This window comes from Podarcis bocagei (genome assembly GCF_964188305.1).
Source record: "Podarcis bocagei genome assembly, chromosome: 5".
In the NCBI taxonomy this organism is placed as follows: Eukaryota; Metazoa; Chordata; class Lepidosauria; order Squamata; family Lacertidae; genus Podarcis; species Podarcis bocagei.
In genome coordinates this window covers 54,175,574-54,186,103 of record NC_138129.1, presented here as the reverse complement: position 1 = coordinate 54,186,103, position 10,530 = coordinate 54,175,574, and the positions used below count along the sequence as shown (strand labels likewise).

The 10,530-nt window shown below is 45.2% G+C and overlaps 1 protein-coding gene across 3 annotated transcripts in view; it reads left to right on the top strand.

The window, feature by feature from the left end:
• EIF2B3 (eukaryotic translation initiation factor 2B subunit gamma) overlaps window positions 1–10,530 on the top strand; it is an 84,140-nt gene continuing 73,610 nt past the window's right edge. Inside the window, exons 1-2 of one of the 3 annotated variants that reach the window (XM_081193215.1) lie at window positions 1–52; window positions 8,396–8,552. In XM_081193215.1, the coding sequence (XP_081049341.1) occupies window positions 23–52; window positions 8,396–8,552 (187 nt within the window). In that variant the 5' untranslated portion in view covers window positions 1–22. The other 2 variants (XM_081193216.1, XM_081193217.1) reach the window with 2 other exon arrangements.

Genomic DNA, 10,530 nt, shown 5'->3' with positions numbered 1-10,530 from the left:
GCCCGGCATTCTTCATGGTCAGATGCCTGCTAAGCTTCTTCCTCACAAGCAGGTGAGTAAAGGGCGGGTGGGGAGGTTGAAGCTATTCATGCCACTAATTAGCAGCCATTTTTCTTTAGACTGAGGGAAATAGGAATGTTTCCCCCCAGCCAACTGGGCCCCAGGAATGAATTGGAGGCAAACAAGCCAGGGGATAAAGGGGTAGGCGGGTGTTTTCCTGCCTCAGTTGGCAACTGTTTCCCTAATAAAAAGAGAAACATACTTGAGGAGGGGGCTGCAGGCCCTAATTAGAAGGAAGGGGATTAGAATAGTGAAAAGGGGGCTTCTCTCTCTCTCCTGTATACAGGATCCCTGAGTTAATGAGAAGAAAGGGCTTTTGGGGGTGGATGGAGTCAGCATGCAGGGGTGCAGGCCCCCCTCCTTCCCAATACAGCTCAACTGCCACTCCTGCCACCACCCCATGGGAGAGAGGATGGCCTGATTTAGGAATGGGGATTGTCTGAGTGGGCTGCACCGGTTTTGATCTGGCAAAGCAAGAACCAAATATCAATAACCATGTGGCTTGGGAAGGGGAGGGGCCCAACCTCTGGTGCCCTCACTTGGGAGTTGGTTTGATAGTTTTTTTGCAAAAGCGTATGAAAGGGAGATCTTGGGAAATGTTTCAATCCTAGAAAGTTTTCTGGCTGAGGGAGTGAGTAGCTGGGAGTTAGTCTGCTTCCACAACAGGTGTTTAGTGTGGAATCGCCCTGCCTTAGGTGCTTATATTTCACCTTCCTGTTTTTCCCCTGTGCTGCTTCTGTCTTTCTTCTTACCACAGAAAGTCTGACTTTTTTTTAAGGGACAGTTGAGCGCTACTCTAACTTCTTATTAAAGATGGATATTTTTACTTTATTTATTGAAATACTTGTATAGTACAGTTTCATTTAAAAAATAGTTAGAACAAGTCCAATTGAAGCATTCAGTGAACTGTTTCATCTGTACTGGATCAGTTGTGATGTAAGGATGTAGAAAAACTGCTTGAAAACGTGTGACTGGCAAACTGTCACCCTTTGCCCATCTCGGCTTCTTAAAGCTAGTCATGAGGGTTGACTGGGCAGGTACAGGGAGTGATCAGTGCTTCACTGGAGGTGGGGGAAGTATCATTCTCCTTGAAGGAGGTGGTGGTCATCCCCTTCTTAAGAGGTCCCCCCTGGACTTTAAAGTGCTAAGCAGCTATCACTCAGTGGCGAATGTCCCCTTTGGGGGCAAGATGCTTAAGAGGGTGACATGGTGCTTGGTGCAGTCTCACTCAATGCACATTGTTTAATATCTGGTACAGTGGTACCACGGGTCAAGTACTTAATTCGTTCCGGAGGTCTGTTCTTAACCTGAAACTGTTCTTAACCTGAAGCACCACTTTAGCTAATGGGGCCTCCAGCTGCCGCTGCACCACTAGAGCATGATTTCTGTTCTCATCCTGAAGCAAAGTTATTAACCTGAAGCACTATTTATGGGTTAGTGGATTCTGTAACCTGAAGCGCATGTAACCTGAAGCGCATGTAACCTGAGGTACCACTGTACTTGTTATTCTACTTGTTTATCCCAGCTACCTGGATGTAGGTCTTTCAATGGCTGTTTCACTTTGGCAAAAGGCAAATTTTACTGCATGCACCTAGCACAACCTTCTCTAGCCTGGTGACCTCCAGGTGTTTTGAACTACAACTCCCATCAGCCTAAACCAGCACTGCAAAAACATCTGGAGGGTACCAGGTTGGCGAAGGCTGGCCTAGTACAAGACCCAAGAGTAAGTTCCCTTGTAGACTGCCCATATAGTCACTTCTGCACCTAGCAATAAACGCTTCTGGTTTTCAACATTATGCTCGCAGCAGATTCCAAGGAAGATTTATTACTGCATACTATGCCCCTGCCACTTTGGACAAGTCCCTGGAGTTTGAAAATAATCAAATAGGAGTAGGGACAATGGTTTAGGGAAGGAGCCCAGGGATAATATTAGTATAGGGCAGAGTGCCTCAAATTCGCATCATTCCCAGAATTACTTCTGGTTGATTGCTACCAGGCATTTTCATCTGCCCAGAAAGTTTATAAAAAAATTAATGGAGTGGTGGCTGCTGGTGGTATCTCAGGCTATTTTCTATACAACCCACATTACATTTGTTTTAATCCCACCCTCAGGGTCCCATACAGAGTTCTCCCCACTTACCCCATTTTAACCTCACAATGCCATCATAAGGTAGCTTCGTTTCACAGTGAGCTTCATGGCTGAGGGGGATCCCTGGTCCTAATGTGGTAGGGGCTGCCTCATGCATCCTGGCAGCAACTCCTGTCTCGCCTGGGCACTCTTAGGGCCCTGCTGCTGAAGTCCAAAGAACCAAAGAGTGAGTGAAAGAGGAGAGACCACTGCCCCTGAGCCCATCAAGCTTCTTGTCCTCCCTTCGAGAGCCACATCGTAAAGCTGGATTAAGCCAGATCACATTAGGGTATGGGAGAGTGATCACTATTTACCACTTCCACATTGAGAGTTGGACCATAAAGAAGACTGGTGGCCAAAGAATTGATGCTTTTGAATTATGGTGCTGGAGGAGACTCTTGAGAGTCCCATGGACTGCAAGAAGATCCAACCTACCCATTCTGAAGAAAATCAGCCCTGAGCGCTCACTGGAAGGACAGATCCTGAAGCTGAGGCCCCAATACTTTGGCCACCTCATGAGAAGAGAAGACTCCCTGGAAAAGACCCTGATGTTGGGAAAGATGGAGGGCACAAGGAGAAGGGGACGACAGAGAATGAGATGGTTGGACAGTGTTCTCGAAGCTACCAGCATGAGTTTGACCAAACTGCGGGAGGCAGTGGAAGACAGGAGTGCCTGGCGTGCTCTGGTCCATGGGGTCATGTCATGCTGGCCACATGACCCGGAAGCTGTCTGCAGACAAACGCCAGCTCCCTCGGCCTATAGAGTGAGATAAGTGCCGCAACCCCAGAGTCGTCCGCGACTGGACCTAACAGTCAGGGGTACCTTTACCTTTAGGAAACACAATAAAAACACATGGCAGTGTCAAATCTGGAATGGAGAAGATCCCTGAACAGGAAAGGCCCATATGTGGAAGTGACAGTCAGTCAGGACTCCTGTACCTTGAACAGTGGCTTGGCTGACAGAAGGATGGTGCACTATTCCTTACAGCACCACCTGCATGCTAAGTATACTTTTGTCTGTTGCATAATTGTCACAGGAACCTGCCTGGAGCAGATAGTTTAACAATTCCAAATAGGAACAGCTGGGAGCATCCTGGGCATTGCTGTGGGTCAAGAGGTGGGTCTGCCTCCTCACCTGCACAGAACAGTCACAGGATAGATCCTGTACCTGTGAGAAAAGTAACCTATCGAGAAAGTAATGGGAAACAGGAAGCAGCTGGAGCACATAGCCCCTGAATTTGCATGCACAGTAGGCGTGAGGAAGTAAGCAGGAGTCTGCAGGGACTTTGAGTACACTTTGAGTATGGGGTCCTCGCCGCGGGATCACATTCACCCAGTGTTATGCCAGCTGCACTGGCTCCAAGTGGAGTAAAGGTTCAGGTTTAAGGTGCTGGTTTTAAGGTTTAAAGCCCTATACGGCCTAGGACCCTAGTACCTACAGGACCGCCTCTCCTGGTATGTCCCATGGAGGACCTTACGGTCTTCAAATAAAAACATCTTGGAGATCCCGGGCCACAGGGAGGTTAGACTGGCCTTGACCAGAGCCAGGGCTTTTTTGGTCATGGCCCCGATCTGGTGGAACGCTCTGTCACAAGAGACTAGGGCCCTGCAGGACTTGACATCTTTCCGCAGGGCCTGCAAGACGGAGCTGTTCCGCCAGGCCTTTGGCCAAGGCACAGTCTGACCCCCCTCTCTCCTTCTGTAATATTCATAGAACTCTAACCCAATGGTTGCCATTAATTTGATTCTGAATTGATTCTAGAATGTATTTTAATTAATTGACTGTGCAATTTTATGTACACTGTGCTATTTTTACCTGTTGTTAGCTGCTCTGAGCCCGGCTTTGGCTGGGGAGGGTGGGATACAAATAAATTATTATTATTATTATTCCTTCTCTTTTGGTGATTGCAGTGAAACACTGTGTCCAGCCATCGCTTGTTCTGTTCCATATGATCCTGCAAGGCAAAAGTATTCATGACTGGTCAGTAGGGTTGCCATATTTCAAAAAGTAAAACCAGGACACCCCAAAAGTTGTTTTTTAGGAAGACTCCCTAACCCGAAAGTTGTACTGGTCAACAATGCCATTGGCTGGAATGGAGTGCCTCATATTTGGGGGAGGCAGCACTCCCTGCTATTGGGAGGGGAAAGTGTTGGAGCAATACAGTTCAGAAAAGACACAGTATTCACACAGGGCAAAGGGGTGTAGGATCATGGGAGATAATCAGTGCAGTTATGCATTAGATTAGATGAGAGCAAATGTTTTACCACCCACCTATCAAAAGGTGGACTAGAGGGTGAGCCAGATCTGGACCTGACCCACCGGACATATCCATTTCCTAACCTCTGCTATTGTGTAGGATTGTACCCTATGATTCTGAATTTCCAAATGCGTGTTATGTACCAAGCCCAAACGTCTTTGAATTAAAGAAAGTTTACTATTTCAAATTTTCCACCATTCCATATGGAGATGAAAATGAATTTTGAAACATCAGACTCTCATGTGGGATGGGGATTCCATTTTTGGCTGTACTCTAGCACAGACATGCTCAGGAGACTTACATTGTTCAGAGAGCTTCCAGATGTGAGGAACCTTGAAGAAATGAAGTATTAAACAAAAACAGCGAGAGCTCGCTCAGGAGAAATACTGGAGATGGACTGCCTTGCCTAACTGCCATTAATTCATCACATTTGCACAAGCCCTGCCTAAATGTTATTTAGTCCTGATTTTGGCCCAGATAAACACAAGGTGGTTTTTTTTAAAAGTTGTCAGTTCTGTCATTAATGTACATCTTACAATATGGAAAAACATGTTTGCATATGTTTTAATTTCTTTTAAAAACATTCAGTTCTATAGGATCAGCAGAAGCATAACATTTTTGATTGGTTCACATCATAGCTTGACTCTTTTTTATGTTATGACTTTTGGAAACATTAAGTGATTATTGCAGAGCATATATAAGCATTCTGCATTCCCATATAGAAGGCACTTGGGGAACCACAGCTCGAAACCATTCAGTGATGAGACCCAAACTGCTGTTATAAATACAAAATAACCCCATTTACAGTACTTCCATTGGCTATATTAAAATTTACATGCAAATATACTGCAGAATGTGAGGCTATCCCTCAAAATTACTTCTGTTGCCTAATTTTGGCCTTTAGACAATTCATCTATAGTCTCTCTAGGTAAGAACACAAAGTATGGGCAGGATTCAGCGACTAAGCCCCATAAGTAGAAGCACACAAGGATTTCCACTAGCGCATGGTGCTTTCCCCCCACTTCTCCCCCCTGCATCCCCATTTCCTCCCAAATTGGCTCAGGAGAACCCCAAGAACAGTATGCAGGGGGAGGAGAGGGCAGATTGTTCCATCAGGCAAGAAGTTATGTTTGCGATATTGGAGTAATCTGCTTAAAGCTAAAGGGCGGCACCAAGATAGTAACTGGTTCTGAACTTTCATAGGCTAGGTTTCATGAGCCGATGAAGGAAATGAGAACTCCTAATCCTTTGGGAGCCAATGCATGCAACCTATAATACCTAGGTACCAGGTTTTTGGGGGCGGGGAGTGTGTTGTTCCTCATTAAAATAACTCCTTTCCATTTTACTCATTATATCCAACCTACACATACCCAAGTGACATATTGCTTGCTACCTAAACATACAGTCCACTTGGCAAGATTACCGTACATGTGGAAACTCAGTAGGTTCTAAATTACTCTGCTCTTTTGCCTTGTGTGGTCTCTCACAATGTTAAGCAAAGTTAAGCTTCAGCAGAGATTCAGCCCCTAAATGTTATGTTCTTGGTCTTGCTTCAACTGTTCGACCTCCCTCCCCACAATAAGCTTCTAGTTATCTTGGGAATGCTGTAGTCAAGCGGCTGTACTGAGTCTGGTTTTCTGCAGACCAGGAAGCAACAATGACATTCTGGTCACTTCCAGACTGTATTTCATGGGAAAGAGTTAAGCGCATACCAAAGGTTTCTGCAATTAAAGTTAATTAAAAGGTTCAGTCACCCTAGTGCAGCAAATCCACTCTTAAAAAAGGTTGGACTTTTTGTGATTTGGAAAGTGATAGGGAAATGCATTGAAAAGAAACAGGAAGACCCCAGAGTGGCAAATCAGGAAGAATGCTCAATGTTATATAGCCACCCTTCAAGCGAAGTAAATGTTCAATAAAGACAGGATATAATCTAACTTCTGTGTAAGGTTTCTGCAACCAAATCATGTTTCTGGAGTGCCGTTCCCAGAGAGGCTCACATGGCACTGATTCATGTTGTGGGCTTTCTGTGCCAGGTGGACCCTTTTTCATTCCCACAGGCTATTAGGAAAGTCTTTTTAGTAGTTTTTAGATCTTTGGCACTGCAGTTTCCTGTGTCAGTTTTTTTAATTGTTTTTATATTGTGCTGTTACTCTTTGTTTTAGAGTCAATGTACTGTATATATGCTTCCTGTTTTCTAATTTTGCTATCTTCTCCAGCATCTTGAAGCCTTCTGTACATGCACCGATGCAAAAAACAAAAACAAAACACTGAAACGGTAGCTGAAGATGAATCTTATTTTTCACCTCATTTTCTGGAGATGATAATAGTGAGCAGCCAACAAATTTGTTTTTTAAAGCCTCTCTGATATTTCAGTGTTTCTGGGTAGAAAGGTTAAAAACTTTCCACAACCCTGGATTTGCATCTGTCACTAAATCCGTGGCAGCTGTGTTTATATTGAACCTCGGTTACTACTAGCCGGAATAAAGCTCACATTTCAGAAACACGCATGTCTTCCAGAGCCAATTTTGACAAAACCCAGTCAGACTCACTGCCAATACAGATAGTATTGGCCGATATTCTAAGCTGAAACAACGTGAGATTTCAAGTTTCACTGCTTCCCATCAGGCAAAAGTAGTCAACGGCAAGTACACACAGAGAGAGATAAATCCGCGCCAGGTTGTGCGGATTGACTTGCCCCATTCGAACCCGGCTTTACTCAGCCCAGATGTTTCTGGACTACAACTCCCATTATCCCTGACCATCGCAGGCTATGTTGCTCTGCGGCTGGTGAAAGCTGCAGTTTAACAACGGGACAGGGGCGAAGGTTCACCAACGAGAAACAGTCGCTATTTTATTCTTTGGGAGTTATACTTTGGGAAGCAAGAGGCAGCAAGCCACCTCACCCGCCTCCCCTCCCTCGAGCAGCTGGGAATGGGCTCCTCCTATCCGAATGAGCTTCAGAAAGAAACCTGCAGATCGGTAGCTCGGCGTTGCTGCCGCTGCGGGAATCGATAGCTCGGTGTTCCTCGCGCCCGGCTTATTTTCCCCGCCCGCAAGGAGGAGGATTGGTTGTTCGGCGCTCTTCCTGAGGGGATGCTCATCGATTCGCTCCGCGGGTAAACACGCTGGCGCGAGCCTATGCACGTTGCGGCGGCGCAGGCGCGGAAGCGACCCTGAAGGAAGGGGAAGTCACTGCGATTGGTTCCTTGTCACTCTGGCAGGGGACTAACCGGCAGCCTTTGCTATCCAGGTGACAAGGTGAGGGGTGTGCTGGGCTGCGAAGCCCTGGCGCCCAGGCCCGGCGAGCCCACCGGGGGTTTCTTCGCTGTGACTGGGCAAGGGGGACCTCGGCCGTCTTCAGCTGCCCAGCATAATAAAAGAGGCCGAAGTTGCCAGGGGACATCATCAAACCCCGCCTCCTTTGCTTTTGAGGCCGGGGGCTGAAGTCCGTGGGCGCTGCAAACAGGCTTTAATACCGGAGCTCAGTTGTGGGACGCCTTTGGCTTGCTTGCCTGAATTTGTAGCCCTCGCCAGGCCAACCCAGTAAGGCAAGTACTGTAAACACAAAGTAAAAGTAAAATTCAGCATGAAGCAATAAAGGAAAAACCTCTGAGCATATGAAAAGTGTGTTTCTCCCGAGCTACCACAACCTGTCCTGTCTCAGAAGATTCAGCTCTGGCCCCTCTGGTTTTATAAACTGGATCATTGTGTTTCAAATTTTGAGTTCATTTCTGAGGTAGACATCCTTTGGGAGCAGGTTAGCCTGGTTGGGAGCGGGTTAATTGTCCGTAAATAAGAGATTAGGGTGATGGTTGTGCTCCAAGGCAGTGCCTGTAGATAAGTTCAGGGGCAGTTGCCTCAGGGTGACACTAGCTCTGCATTTTCTTCCCTAGGAGACTGCCTATTTGCTGATTCTGTTTCTAGATTGCTCTCTAATTTGTCTTTCCAGATCTTTGCCATGGAGTTTCAAGCAGTGGTGATGGCGGTTGGGGGTGGATCCCGCATGATGGATCTGACCTCAAGCATCCCTAAAGCTCTCTTACCTATTGGCAACAAACCCTTAATATGGTACCCGCTCAATCTGCTGGAACAAGTTGGTTTTGAAGGTGAGCACCAAACATTGCAGAATGCCTATGATAAGATGACTTGTAGTGTGATCAAATTACACATAAGCTCATTCATACACCTGCTGTTTGCAGCAGGTGTAGGAATGAGGTACAAAGAAGAAGAAAAATTGGAGGATTTCGCTTCATATATGCAGGCCAAATAAACCCAGACTGTCACCCTACTCTTCAATGGGCTTTTGAGGGAGGGGATCACACAACATATGGTTAAACTATGTGTTTAACTGGTGTTGTGGAACAGCAGGTGCTGGGAAACAAGAAAGGGAGAATTGCTTGAGAATTGTGCTCAAGTCCTGCTTATGGGCTCCCACAGAGGTGACTGGTTGGTTGCTCTGTGGAACAGGATGTGGCACTGGATGGATCTCTGTTCTGGTCCTGAAAAGCTTTTCTTATATTCTGATCCTTGACTGATATAGCTTGGTAATTCCTATATTTAAGTGTAGGGTTATATGCATTGGTGTTAAATATGAGTGTTCTATAGTATGGTCATGATCCAGAGGGATGCATATGCCAGAATTATTCTTATTGCTTTTCACTTTTGGGATTTGGCATGCAAGCAGCAAAACAGTGCACATCAGCAGCATTATCTTTTGTTTTAAAACTGTTGTGCCAAGTTTCAAAAATGCCTTCTGAGTCTGAGAAAGTTTAAAGTTTTGGGGTTCTTGTAGGGCCAACGTCTGTGATGAAAACACAGAAAAAATTTGAATGTAAGTATCTTTTTAGGTTGCCACCACAATTAAATATAAAGAATATATGTGTCTCTCAAGAGACTATTGAATATGGGGCAGCTATGCGGAATCTGGATTTCTCTAAAATAGTTTGGTTCATTTTAATTTGATTCACCAGATTATGGCTTGCAGTTAGTTTAAAGTACCGTATTTACTCGAGTCTAAGCCAACCTGAATATAAGCCGAGGCACCTAATTTTACCACAAAAAACTGGGAAAACTTATTGACTCGAGTATAAGCCTGTTCACCACACCACAAACCTGGTGGTGGCGGCAGCGGAGGAAGAACAAGCAACCCAAAAGGGCTGATTTCGGGCTGCTCATTCCTCCTCCACCGCCTACAGCGGCAAAGGCGGAGGAGGAGGAAAGAGCAGCCCGAAAGGACCCTCACTCGAGTATAAGCCAAGGGGGGCTTTTTCAGCATAAAAAATGTGCTGAAAAAGTCGGCTTATACAGTACCTTTCTTCCAAGTGCATAGGTAACATTTTCCAGGTATAGCTTTCAAATAGTAAATTGTTGTTTGTATACTGCTTTTCTGCCCTAATAGTTCTCAGAGCAATTCACAGTAGTAAAATTGGATTTATAGGTAGATTACTGCCTATGCAATAGTAAATCTGGAATACCAGGTACTACTTATGGTATTAAACATTGATGTCATCTGGCTCCTGGCCCTGTTCTCCTGAAATGTGATAGCTGCAAAGTGGGGTACTGGGAAACAGATGTTCTTCAATTGCTCCTCTCATGCAGGTACTCTTGCCAGAGATCAGACATTAGCCAAACTTACCCAACAAGTTTTGCTACCCCTAACAAGTGGCCCTGAGAGTTGATGGTTTACCCAAGGTGTGTGATTAATAGCCTAATGGAGGAGTTGGACCTGTATTTCCTACATCCAAACTAAGCATTCTAGATACTCTTCGGAGTGAGGTGTTCTTGCGTACCTATAAAGTCACATGTTTCAAACATGATCTGTTCATGTAAATATAGAGTGTCCATTTAAGTCCATGGAATGCCACACTGAGCAGAGGTGCTACTATTTCTTCTTGTTCTCTGTACGTTTTTGGTAACTTTCTTATACTTTGATTGTGAGTTCCTTTAGGTGAGACTGTTGTCTGCAAGGCTCCTGTGTCACAAATATAAAATTAATGTCATAAAATACTTAACTCCACAAAATATTTAACCATTTACATATTCTACTGCAGATCATTTTTAGTCAGTAAAAAGCAGGTTTTCTAG